The sequence below is a fragment of the Perca flavescens genome, chromosome 5 (genome assembly GCF_004354835.1).
Source record: "Perca flavescens isolate YP-PL-M2 chromosome 5, PFLA_1.0, whole genome shotgun sequence".
NCBI lineage: Eukaryota > Metazoa > Chordata > Actinopteri > Perciformes > Percidae > Perca > Perca flavescens.
The window spans coordinates 39,172,199-39,185,156 of NC_041335.1; the positions used below are offsets into that span (position 1 = coordinate 39,172,199).

General features: G+C 43.2%; 2 protein-coding genes across 4 annotated transcripts in view; both read left to right on the forward strand.

The window, feature by feature from the left end:
* Positions 1–1,211: 1,211 nt before the first annotated feature.
* Positions 1,212–11,306, forward strand: LOC114555486 (alpha-1-antitrypsin-like protein CM55-MS). Of its 3 annotated transcripts, none has more exons than XM_028577902.1 (6): positions 1,212–1,286; positions 1,350–1,872; positions 9,152–9,222; positions 9,877–10,070; positions 10,811–10,958; positions 11,043–11,306. In XM_028577902.1, exons 1-6 carry the CDS (start codon positions 1,233–1,235, stop codon positions 11,235–11,237), a joined length of 1,185 nt encoding a protein of 394 aa, XP_028433703.1. In that variant the 5' UTR covers positions 1,212–1,232; the 3' UTR covers positions 11,238–11,306. The 3 variants fall into 3 exon arrangements, with proteins under 3 accessions (XP_028433703.1, XP_028433704.1, XP_028433702.1); XM_028577903.1 differs by having other exon boundaries at positions 1,217–1,281; positions 1,354–1,872; XM_028577901.1 differs by having other exon boundaries at positions 1,231–1,872.
* A 1,511-nt stretch (positions 11,307–12,817) lies between these two features.
* Positions 12,818–12,958, forward strand: part of carnmt1 (carnosine N-methyltransferase 1) — a 19,748-nt gene continuing 19,607 nt past the window's right edge. Inside the window, exon 1 of the mRNA XM_028578209.1 lies at positions 12,818–12,958. This exon is cut by the window's right edge and continues 49 nt beyond it. Coding sequence (XP_028434010.1) covers positions 12,871–12,958 — 88 coding nt within the window. The 5' untranslated portion in view covers positions 12,818–12,870.

Here is a 12,958-nt window from a genome sequence, read left to right on the forward strand (position 1 = left end):
TGGTCTGGTGGAGGTCTTCCAGAGGACAGTTCAAGCCTTCGCGGCGAAAAATTGTATTTTATTTCACCCTCACAAATAGGTAATTGAGCACTGTAGTGGTTACCAAAGATACCAAAGTTACCCTTTAAAGTGATTTCTACTGTGCAATACAGTAATCATCACTCACATGTTTGTGCACATGCTGCTGAAGCAGTGGCAGCTTGGCTCTTGCGTTTATCAGCTGCAGCCTCAGTTTGACTCAACGGTTGGACAGTAATCATTACATAGAACAAATGCAGGGGCCGAGCAAATAAGAGTTTGAGACAGAGAATAAACAAAGCCAAAGTACAGTTTCTCTGATTTATCTCATAAAAAGGTACATCTCTCTTTGTCCAGTCAGTGCTTCTCTGTCTGCGCTTCAACCAGGAGAAGGTAAGCTCTTTCAGATTGTTTTTATGTGTTTTATATACAAGTTTAAATACTCTGCCAACAGATAAATACAGTTCAAATGAAAAACTATGTTTAACACATGGAGTTTGATATGTAAATGTGCGCACTGAAACTGTAAATTGTTTTTTGGAGGTTCAAAGTCCCTGTAAGCTTAACATTTTTCTCAGTAGCCTAACATAAAATATGACTTTCACTCAGTCAAACAAAAATATATATTAGTGTTATGTATTTTGAGTTTAACACAAAAAAATCAGCTAATTTGCTTCAATCACCGAACCCACCAGACTCCATGTCAGTACTTTTAGCGTGTATACAGAGAGAGACGAACCAACAAGAGACAAAGGAACAGAGGGGTGTAGAAATACACAGACCAATCAACAGAAAGAAAGCAGAGCAGAAACGGCTTTTTGTCGATTTTATTGCAAGTCTTTTGTCACCTTTGGCGATGTTTTTTATGTTTTTTTTGGTCATTTTTTTAAGCGATTAAAAAAATAAATGTTTTGCTAGATTTTTTTTTCCTGCGTTTTTGTAGATTTTTCCATCATTTGTCACTTTTTGTCATAGTTCTGATATAGAAAGTTTTTGTCAAATTTGACAACAGGAGGTGTCAAATTTATTTTATTTGGACTTTAACACTCCATCATTTGATTTGTTTCTTTGTGATTTCAAATTCACATGTAACTAAACCCTGATTTGATTTGTGCATGGCCTTCAGAACAAATGACAGTTTTGAGCAACAGAAAACATTGTGTAACACGAACAAACAGTGAAGCTGAACTTTTGAACTTTGTTCTTAGTTCACAATGATGATGCGTGCAGCCGTGGGTCTCTGGGTCCTATCAGCGGTGATCTGCGTGGGCAGAGGCCATCACCATTTGGGTCACGATGGCGACAAGACCATCCAAGACACCGTAGAGGACGGCAGCGCCAACAGCGTCTCCCTGGTGACCGAAGCAAACCAAGAGTTTTCCTTCCGACTCTACAGGAAGTTAGCAGCTGATGCTGACTCTCAGGGAAAGAATATCTTCTTCTCCCCGGCTAGTGTGTCGGTGGCCTTGGCTGCGTTGTCCGTGGGAGCACGGGGGGAGACTCACCGTCAGCTTTTCAGTGGTCTGGGCTTCAACAGCTCCCTCCTGACTCAGACAGATGTGGACCAGGCCTTCCAGATGTTCCTCCAGAGGGCCAACAACACATCTCAGGACACCAGCGAAGGGACCGCCGTGTTCGTGGACAACAGCTTCAAGCCAAAGCCAGAGTTCCTGCAGACCCTGAAGCAGTCGTACCTCGCAGATGGGTTCAATGTGGACTTCACCAACGCCACAGAAAGTGCTGGTACCATCAATAAGTACGTGGAGGAGAAGACCAACGGGAAGATTGACAAGCTGGTGGAAAACCTGGATCCAAACACAGTCATGTATCTCATCAGCTACATCTACTACAAAGGTAAATCAACCGGTCCTCCAAAACCATACGACTTGGCCTGGGTCTCATTCTGCATACTTCCGTCAGTACACTGACTACTTACCGCCGTAGTACCCACTTCCGATGGTTAGTATTGTCCCAAAAGAAACACTTATGTGAAAACACTTAAGGGAAATGACGAGGGGGATGAGCATGACGAACGCAACGCATGGCAGCTGATTGGACGAACGCGTCACGTGAGTCTGGCTGCTCCCAAATTCCAAAAAACCGACCATAATACCATCTCGTATTTTACCAAAATAGTTCACCGAAACGGGTTTTAAGCGAAGAAATAGGCTGTACAGTTGCTAAAACTGTCCGTTATTTTGATCAACAAAGGTCAGTTTGAAAGATTTTCATCAGATTTTGAGAGGTCTCCGGTCCCTCCCCTTCGTCTTTGTAGTCAAGATGGCGCCAGTTTTTTGCGAGTAGGGTCCATCGTTCCACACTGAACTTTTTCACCGTTTTTAGGGGGTCATTCTGGTACTTAAACACGTCATTAAAGTTGTGAAACGGTCCCAGTTTGGTTAGGTTTAGACACCAAGGGCCCTATTTTAACGATCTAAGCGCCTGGTGCAGGTGTGTTTAGGGCGTGTCCAAATCCATTATTGTTTGACAGCGGTATAAAATGGTCCGTGTGCCGGGTGCCTGGTCCTAAAGGGTTGTTCTTAGTGTCTTCATTGATCAGAGGTGTGTTTTGGGGCTAACATGCAATCAACCAATCAGAGATCATCTCCCATTCATCAACCAATCAGAGATCATCTCCCATTCATCAACCAATCAGAGATCATCTCCCATTCCCTTTAAAAGCCAGGCGCGTTTGGACCTTGGAGCATTGCTGTTATGATGGAGGATTTACACCGTAATATTTTTATTTGTAATCTTCTGCGTGTGTGTTGCTGTGTGTGTGTGTGTGTGTGTGTTTGTGTGTGTGTTGCTGTGCGTCCCTGTGTGTGTAACAAGCATAGTGTGCGCGCGCTGTGCACGAGCCTAGGAGCATTTTACTAATGCTCTGTTAAAATAACAATGAAATGCTGCGTTATTGACTTTAGACCAGGTTTTTGTTGGTCAATGGTGTGACCACTTCCCGCTGCCTCAAGATAGCAATATTCCCAGAATGCACCTGGACACACCTCCCTGTGAGACCAGCATGCCCATGGGGCCACAGATGGGAGCAGGTGCATTTGCTATTTAAACGACGTGGGCGCTGGATGAGAAACTAACAACTGGGTCGGGCTTTGCGCTGCACCGCGTGCACGATAGGGCCCCAAAGCTATGTAGTTAAAAGATGGTGGTTCGGGTTCAAATCAGACGTTACTTCACTTCCTAGTGAAGCGAACCACGGTGCCTCTGCTTAATAGCCTCGGTAAGGAACTTGTTTTGGTGGAACATGTGTACGTTCAAAAGTAGTTTTAGTCGTGCAACAGAAAACTCAGATTGGACAGATAGTCTGGCTAGCTGTCTGGATTTACCCTGCAGAGATCTGAGGAGCAGTTCACCATAGTCCTCAGAAATTCATCGGAGGTTAGAACGCCAACACCAAGAAAGTGGAAGGGGACGCACATCCGGCAGAATATCCGTCGGCACCGGAGCGATCCCGGTTTTAAACATGTCGTTAACATTGTGAAATGGTCCCTGTTTGGTTAGGTTTAGGCATCAAAACTACTTAGTTAAGTTGATCAAAAAGATGGAGATTTGGGTTCAAATCATTGACTCTAAATATTAATAGACAGGTCATGTGTAACGTCACCAATTGGTTTGTGGAGATCTGCTATGAGTTGTCGAGTTTGCCATTACGGGCCATCCTGGCTGCAGATGTGACTATTTTCGAGGAGAGGGAGCAGAGAGGGAGGAGAGAGGGAGGAGAGAGGGAGGAGCCATAGACTGTTATCTATCTAGCTATCTGACTGTGACTATAGCTGAGAGTTGGCAACGCTGCTTAGACTCTACGTTACGTTACACTCTTTCACTGGCAATCTGGATGCAACTGCTGCTAAAAGCTAGCCTAAATAATTTGCGGTAAAATTTAGCTTCGCTAGGTTTTAAATATACTGTATCTTTGTCCCATAGTTATATTACATATAAGACATTCTGCGAACTGTCAATCACATCATAGCCATGCCCTAAAACACCCCCTGCTTTATCGCCGATTTTTAAAAAATGAACATGATTCTGTTTTGCAGAAGACTTAAAACTAGGGATTGAGAACTGCACGGTTCGCCCCCTGCTGGAATTCAGATATAATGCAGGTTTAAGGAGTCTCCCCCTGCAGGAATTCAGATATAATGCAGGTTTAAGGAGTCTCCACCTGCTGGAATTCAGATATAATGCAGGTTTAAGGTGTCTCCCCCCTGCTGGAATTCAGATATAATGCAGGTTTAAGGTGTCTCCCCCCTGCTGGTAGTCAGATATAATGCAGGTTTAAGGAGTCTCCCCCTGCTGGAATTCAGATATAATGCAGGTTTAAGGAGTCTCCCCCTGCAGGAATTCAGATATAATGCAGGTTTAAGGAGTCTCCCCTGCTGGAATTCAGATATAATGCAGGTTTAAGGAGTCCCCTGCTGGAATTCAGATATAATGCAGGTTTAAGGAGTCTCCCCCTGCAGGAATTCAGATATAATGCAGGTTTAAGGAGTCTCCCCCTGCAGGAAGTCAGATATAATGCAGGTTTAAGGAGTCTCCCCCTGCTGGAATTCAGATATAATGCAGGTTTAAGGAGTCTCCCCCTGTAGGAATTCAGATATAATACAGGTTTAAGGAGTCTCCCCCTGCTGGAATTCAGAAATAATGCAGGTTTAAGGAGTCTCCCCCTTCAGGAAGTCAGATATAATGCAGGTTTAAGGAGTCTCCCCCTGCTGGTAGTCAGATATAATGCAGGTTTAAGGAGTCTCCCCTTCAGGAAGTCAGATATAATGCAGGTTTAAGGAGTCTCCCCCTGCTGGTAGTCAGATATAATGCAGGTTTAAGGAGTCTCCCCCTGCAGGAAGTCAGATATAATGCAGGTTTAAGGAGTCTCCCCCTGCAGGAAGTCAGATATAATGCAGGTTTAAGGAGTCTCCCCCTGCAGGAAGTCAGATATAATGCAGGTTTAAGGAGTCTCCCCTGCTGGTAGTCAGATATAATGCAGGTTTAAGGAGTCTCCCCTGCTGGAATTCAGATATAATGCAGGTTTAAGGAGTCTCCCCTGCAGGAAGTCAGATATAATGCAGGTTTAAGGAGTCTCCCCTGCAGGAAGTCAGATATAATGCAGGTTTAAGGAGTCTCCCCTGCAGGAAGTCAGATATAATGCAGGTTTAAGGAGTCTCCCCTGCAGGAAGTCAGATATAATGCAGGTTTAAGGAGTCTCCCCTGCTGGTAGTCAGATATAATGCAGGTTTAAGGAGTCTCCCCTGCTGGAATTCAGATATAATGCAGGTTTAAGGAGTCTCCCCTGCTGGTAGTCAGATATAATGCAGGTTTAAGGAGTCTCCCCTGCAGGAAGTCAGATATAATGCAGGTTTAAGGAGTCTCCCCTGCTGGTAGTCAGATATAATGCAGGTTTAAGGAGTCTCCCCTGCAGGAAGTCAGATATAATGCAGGTTTAAGGAGTCTCCCCTGCTGGTAGTCAGATATAATGCAGGTTTAAGGAGTCTCCCCTGCTGGAATTCAGATATAATGCAGGTTTAAGGAGTCTCCCCTGCTGGTAGTCAGATATAATGCAGGTTTAAGGAGTCTCCCCTGCAGGAAGTCAGATATAATGCAGGTTTAAGGAGTCTCCCCTGCTGGTAGTCAGATATAATGCAGGTTTAAGGAGTCTCCCCTGCTGGAATTCAGATATAATGCAGGTTTAAGGAGTCTCCCCCTGCTGGAATTCAGATATAATGCAGGTTTAAGGAGTCTCCCCCTGCAGGAAGTCAGATATAATGCAGGTTTAAGGAGTCTCCCCTGCAGGAAGTCAGATATAATGCAGGTTTAAGGAGTCTCCCCTGCAGGAAGTCAGATATAATGCAGGTTTAAGGAGTCTCCCCTGCAGGAAGTCAGATATAATGCAGGTTTAAGGAGTCTCCCCTGCTGGTAGTCAGATATAATGCAGGTTTAAGGAGTCTCCCCTGCTGGAATTCAGATATAATGCAGGTTTAAGGAGTCTCCCCCTGCTGGTAGTCAGATATAATGCAGGTTTAAGGAGTCTCCCCCTGCAGGAAGTCAGATATAATGCAGGTTTAAGGAGTCTCCCCCTGCTGGTAGTCAGATATAATGCAGGTTTAAGGAGTCTCCCCCTGCAGGAAGTCAGATATAATGCAGGTTTAAGGAGTCTCCCCTGCTGGTAGTCAGATATAATGCAGGTTTAAGGAGTCTCCCCTGCTGGAATTCAGATATAATGCAGGTTTAAGGGTCTCCCCTGCTGGTAGTCAGATATAATGCAGGTTTAAGGAGTCTCCCCTGCAGGAAGTCAGATATAATGCAGGTTTAAGGAGTCCCCCCCTGCTGGTAGTCAGATATAATGCAGGTTTAAGGAGTCTCCCCCTGCTGGAATTCAGATATAATGCAGGTTTAAGGAGTCTCCCCTGCTGGTAGTCAGATATAATGCAGGTTTAAGGAGTCTCCCCTGCAGGAAGTCAGATATAATGCAGGTTTAAGGAGTCTCCCCTGCAGGAAGTCAGATATAATGCAGGTTTAAGGAGTCTCCCCTGCTGGTAGTCAGATATAATGCAGGTTTAAGGAGTCTCCCCTGCTGGAATTCAGATATAATGCAGGTTTAAGGAGTCTCCCCTGCTGGTAGTCAGATATAATGCAGGTTTAAGGAGTCTCCCCTGCAGGAAGTCAGATATAATGCAGGTTTAAGGAGTCTCCCCTGCTGGTAGTCAGATATAATGCAGGTTTAAGGAGTCTCCCCTGCAGGAAGTCAGATATAATGCAGGTTTAAGGAGTCTCCCCTGCTGGTAGTCAGATATAATGCAGGTTTAAGGAGTCTCCCCTGCTGGAATTCAGATATAATGCAGGTTTAAGGAGTCTCCCCTGCTGGTAGTCAGATATAATGCAGGTTTAAGGAGTCTCCCCTGCAGGAAGTCAGATATAATGCAGGTTTAAGGAGTCTCCCCTGCTGGTAGTCAGATATAATGCAGGTTTAAGGAGTCTCCCCTGCTGGAATTCAGATATAATGCAGGTTTAAGGAGTCTCCCCTGCTGGAATTCAGATATAATGCAGGTTTAAGGAGTCTCCCCTGCAGGAAGTCAGATATAATGCAGGTTTAAGGAGTCTCCCCTGCAGGAAGTCAGATATAATGCAGGTTTAAGGAGTCTCCCCCTGCAGGAAGTCAGATATAATGCAGGTTTAAGGAGTCTCCCCCTGCAGGAAGTCAGATATAATGCAGGTTTAAGGAGTCTCCCCCTGCTGGTAGTCAGATATAATGCAGGTTTAAGGAGTCTCCCCCTGCTGGAATTCAGATATAATGCAGGTTTAAGGAGTCTCCCCTGCTGGTAGTCAGATATAATGCAGGTTTAAGGAGTCTCCCCTGCAGGAAGTCAGATATAATGCAGGTTTAAGGAGTCTCCCCTGCTGGTAGTCAGATATAATGCAGGTTTAAGGAGTCTCCCCTGCAGGAAGTCAGATATAATGCAGGTTTAAGGAGTCTCCCCTGCTGGTAGTCAGATATAATGCAGGTTTAAGGAGTCTCCCCTGCTGGAATTCAGATATAATGCAGGTTTAAGGAGTCTCCCCTGCTGGTAGTCAGATATAATGCAGGTTTAAGGAGTCTCCCCTGCAGGAAGTCAGATATAATGCAGGTTTAAGGAGTCTCCCCCCTGCTGGTAGTCAGATATAATGCAGGTTTAAGGAGTCTCCCCCTGCTGGAATTCAGATATAATGCAGGTTTAAGGAGTCTCCCCCTGCTGGTAGTCAGATATAATGCAGGTTTAAGGAGTCTCCCCCTGCAGGAAGTCAGATATAATGCAGGTTTAAGGAGTCTCCCCCTGCAGGAATTCAAATATAAAGCAGGTTTAAGGCACTTCCGCATTTGCATCACTTTGCTTTGTCCTTAAATATTAACTATGGTTCAAATCAGACGTGACTTCATTTCCTGAAGTTTACCACGTGACGCAGAACGTGACGTAGCTCAGTTTGTTCCATAAAGTAAAAAAAACAACTCTGTTTCCTTTTCTTTCCAAACGGGACATGAACGGCGGTCTCCTGGGGGAAAGTGTTTGTTTGACCAATCCACCCCCGAAACTTGCCTCCTTACCAGGACATTTGGCACTCTTCTACTTCCTCACCTTCCTTCCTGCTTTGCTCCCATCAGAACTACTACAGCCACTAGAAACATGAATATATATATATATATATATATATATATATATATATATATATATATATATATATATACATACAGTACAGGCCAAAAGTTTGGACACACCTTCTGATTCAATACGTTTCCTTTTATTTTCATAACTATTTACATTGTAGATTCTCACTGAAGGCATCAAAACTATGAATGAACACATATGGAATTATGTACTTAACAAAAAAGTGTGAAATAACTGAAAACATGTCTTATATTTTAGATTCTTCAAAGTAGCCCCCCTTTGCTTTTTTTGATAACTCTGCAAACCCTTGGTGTTCTCTCAATGAGCTTCATGAGGTAGTCACCTGAAATGGTTTTACCTTCACAGGTGTGCCTTGTCAGGGTTAATTAGTGGAATTATTTCCCTTATTAATAAAAAAGCAAAGGGTGGCTACTTTGAAGAATCTAAAATATAAGACATGTTTTCAGTTATTTCACACTTTTTTGTTAAGTACATAATTCCATATGTGTTCATTCATAGTTTTGATGCTTTCAGTGAGAATCTACAATGTAAATAGTCATGAAAATAAAAAGGAAACACATTGAATAAGAAGGTGTGTCCAAACTTTTGGCCTGTACTGTACATCCACACACACACAGAGAAACATACACAAAGACAATGATGGTGCACTTCTACACAGCCATTAGAGAATCTAAAATGTAAATAGTCGTGAAAATAAAGGAAACGCATTGAATGAGAAGGTCTGTCCAAACTTTATGTATGTATGTACATATGTATGTATGTATGTATGTATATATGTATATATGTATGTATATATGTATGTATGTATGTATGTATGTATGTATGTAGCCGTTTTTTCGGGGTAGGACGGTCTCAAATAAATGATTAAATAAAATGATGCCATTTTACATTTTGTGATCACACTTTTAAGTTGTACGTATCAAACCAAAGCTTGTGTTTTATTTCTGTTTGTTATCTAACAGGAAAGTGGGCGACTCCATTTGACCCTAAACTCACTAAGCAGGATGACTTCAACGTGGACGAGAACACCAAGGTTCAGAGTTTCTCTCTTAATTCAGATTGTGTGTGTAATGAGAGGGTGAAGCACCAGAGCAGTGTTAGAAGATGGCTTGTGGCCCATGTTGCTTGGCGCTTTGCTGCTTCTTGTGGCTCTGCATGGCAAGCAGAGATAGCTTCTCTGATGCTCTAGCTGTCTGTGTGGTGTCTTGTTGACTTTTGTCTATATTAACCTGTACTAATGTCTTGCTCTTTCCTGCTGCTTTGGTCTAAAATCATCTGGCCAAAAGGACTACAGTTGAAAATTTGCCAGCTGGCTAACACTGACACATTTACAGAAATGTTGATTAATGTGTGTTGTCCTTTATAAATAAAGAATGAGAAATAAAATAAAATAAGCAGGGGGAATGAGAGGGGGAAACACCAGAGCAGGGGGAATGAGAGGGGGAAACACCAGAGCAGGGAGAATGAGAGGGGAAACACCAGAGCAGGGGAATGAGAGGGGAAACACCAGAGCAGGGGAATGAGAGGGGGAAACACCAGAGCAGGGGGAATGAGAGGGGGAAACACCAGAGCAGGGAGAATGAGAGGGGGAAACACCAGAGCAGGGGGAATGAGAGGTAGCCTCTAACTGTCTGCATGCACTCTGTGTCTTCATGTTTAAATATCAATATGTTTTGATATCGTCCAGGTTCCAGTCGACATGATGAACATGGAGGAACGTTTCCACTCCTATCACGACCATGTGCTGAACGTGACTGTCCTTCAGCTGCCCTTCAACAGCTCCTACTCCATGCTGCTGATGCTGCCTGACGACATGGCAACGCTGGAGAACCGCATGTGCCCGAACCACCTCACCAAATGGTTGAAGTGGATGAAGCCCAAGTGTGTAGAATTTAAGAACAACAATCTTTAGAAACTGGTCCTGTTTTAGGAGTCCCATGGCATGAAAATGTCACTTTATGAGGTTTTTTAACATTAATATGAGTTGTGAAACAGCCCCGAAATCACCATCACCAAACTCCACCAGACTCCATGTAAATAATCAGGACTTTTAGCGTGTATAGAGCCAGCATATCTCCACCAGACTCCATGTAAATAATCAGGACTTTTAGTGTGTATAGAGCCAGCATATCTCCACCAGACTCCATGTAAATAATCAGGACTTTTAGCGTGTATAGAGCCAGCATATCTCCACCAGACTCCATGTAAATAATCAGGACTTTTAGCGTGTATAGAGCCAGCATATCTCCACATGTAAATGGGTGAATTAAGGGTTTATTTCAACCAAACCAGAGTGGTGATTGTTGGAACAGTGGAAAGATGAACCAAGACGGCTTTAGATAGTTTTATTTTGTTTCTGTCCACTTTGAATGAAGTGTGTTTTATGATGATAAAAGTCCTGATTATTTACATGGAGTCTGGTGGAGTTTGGTGATGGTGATTTCGGGGCTGTTTCATGTTAAACTAAAAGGATCTTACTCTTTAACTAAAAGCTCTATCTCTGTAGGGATTCATCCTATAATGTTGTCAGACTTTTTTATTTAAGGCCCTAGTAGTCAAATGAAACTCCTGCCCTAGTCAGATTCACTGAATATTTGTCTTTTTCTCCCCCAATGTTTTAGGAGACAAGATGTATATATTCCAAAGTTCTCCATCAAGACTTCCTACAACCTCAACGATGTGCTGTCAGAAATGGGAATGACCGACATGTTTGGTGGTCGTGCAAATCTAACAGGCATTTCAGAGGAGCAAAGACTGAAAGTCTCAGATGTAAGTAAACAGAGCATATGTTTTATGTTATTTCACACATATTCTATTCGTCTGTCGTCTCATTTACTCTGCGTTGCACCGCAGGTTGTGCACAAAGCTACGCTGGACGTGGACGAGACCGGAGCCACCGCTGCTGCCGCCACAGGCATCGGCATCACGCTGATGTCTTTCCACCGTGTCACTGTGTTGAAGTTCAATCGTCCATTCATGGTCCTCATCACTGAACGCCACACAGGGAAAATCCTCTTCTTGGGCAAGATCATCAACCCAACCATTTGATGCATCATCACTTTGTGTTTTGCTCGAGCACAGCTGTTGCATCTCATATAAAGGAGTCAGAAAAACTTTTGTTTGGTTGTCTCTTGCTTTTTTGAGTGTGCACGGGCATCACTTTTTTTCCTACATGCTAAGAAATTACATAATCTGTAAAAAAAACTAAAAAAACAAAGTAGTAGCAGCTCATTGCCCAATAATTAAATAACGGAATTAATGTGTGTAGCTACAGCTAAAATACAGAATGTGATTACATTAATATTTGTGTGTGTGTGTGTGTGTGTGTGTGTGTGTGTGTGTGTGTGTGTGTGTGTGTGTGTGTGTGTGTTTGTGTGTGTCAGAATCAGAAAGGGCTTCATTGCCAAGTACGTTTTTTGCACATACAAGGAATTTGTCATGGTGCTGTTGGTGCATGTCACACATTCTCTAAATATAAGAAGGATCAAAATAATATAAACAATATAAGTATAAACATATACACACAGTATGTATTAATAACTAATAAAATAAATGTAAATAAATAATAAAAAAAAGTCAAACAGTAGTAAAAAGGAACAGTACAGTGGCATGGAGAGCCAGATGTGTAGTGTGGAGAGAGTCAGGGTGGTTTCCGGGCCTAGTGGCGGAGGTGAAAAAACAGTTAATGTGTTGTGAGGTTTTGGTCCTGATGGACTTCAGCCTCCTGCCAGAGGGGAGGGGCTCAAAGAGTTTGTGTCCGGGGTGGGAGGGGTCAGCCACAGTGGCGTAAAGGTCCTGGAGCGGCGGCAGATTGCAGCCAATCACCTTCTCTGCAGACCGAATGACACGCTGCAGTCTGCCCTTGTCCTCGGCTGTGGCAGCAGCGTACCAGATGGTGATGGAGGATGTGAGGATGGACTCCATAATGGCTGTGTAGAAGTGCACCACCATTGTCTTTGTGTGTGTGTGAATATGTACAGTACAGGCAACAACTTTGGACACACCTCATTCAATGCGTTTCCTTTTTATTTTCATGACTATTTACATTGTAGATTCTCCCTGAAGGCATCAAAACTATGAATGAACACATATGGAATTATGTACTTAATAAAAACGTGTGAAATAACTGAAAACATGTCTTATATTTTAGATTCCTCAAAGTAGCCACCCATATGTGTTCATTCATAGTTTTGATGTCTGCAGACAGAATCTACAATGTAAATAGTCATGAAAATTAAAAGGAAACGCATTAAATGAGAAGGTGTGTCCAAACTTTTGGCCTGTACTGTATTTGTGTTTATTAACCAACCTTTACGGATTGGCATATATGAACTGGAAGTGTCATTGGGGAAAGTATAGTGTCACAGTAGCAAAAATATATCACAGCGTTTTCATTACTTAAATGGTAGTCTGGAGAAAGTAAAATACTCTCATATGTGGTGCAGGGAATTAATTTCCCTAAATATCCAATTTAAAAAAAATAAAGAAATCTCCTGAACACACTTTTCACCTCTGCAACTGTTGACGCTCATCTGAGTCAGAGCAACTAGCTGCAGTTCCCTCATCAGCCTGCTGGGGGCAGCAACGCGCCTCATATGGTCCTGTTCCGCTGGAAATAATACAGCTCAAGAAGAAGACGTTTGTCGCGTTTTGATTGGACGGCTGTGAGTTTGTTTCAGACATGGCCGAAACCACCGGAGAGGGAGCGCAAGGAGGATCCTTTTTTAACAAAGAGAGAATAAAATACAGCCCCGAGGAGGAGGCCCGGC

Coding starts and splice junctions, on each gene's coding strand:
- LOC114555486 (XM_028577901.1), top strand. CDS start 1,233: ATGATGATGCGTGCAGCCGTGGGTCTCTGGGTCCTATCAGCGGTGATC. Junction 1,873..9,151: donor CAGCTACATCTACTACAAAG/GTAAATCAACCG, acceptor GTTATCTAACAG/GAAAGTGGGCGACTCCATTT. Junction 9,223..9,876: donor ACGTGGACGAGAACACCAAG/GTTCAGAGTTTC, acceptor GATATCGTCCAG/GTTCCAGTCGACATGATGAA.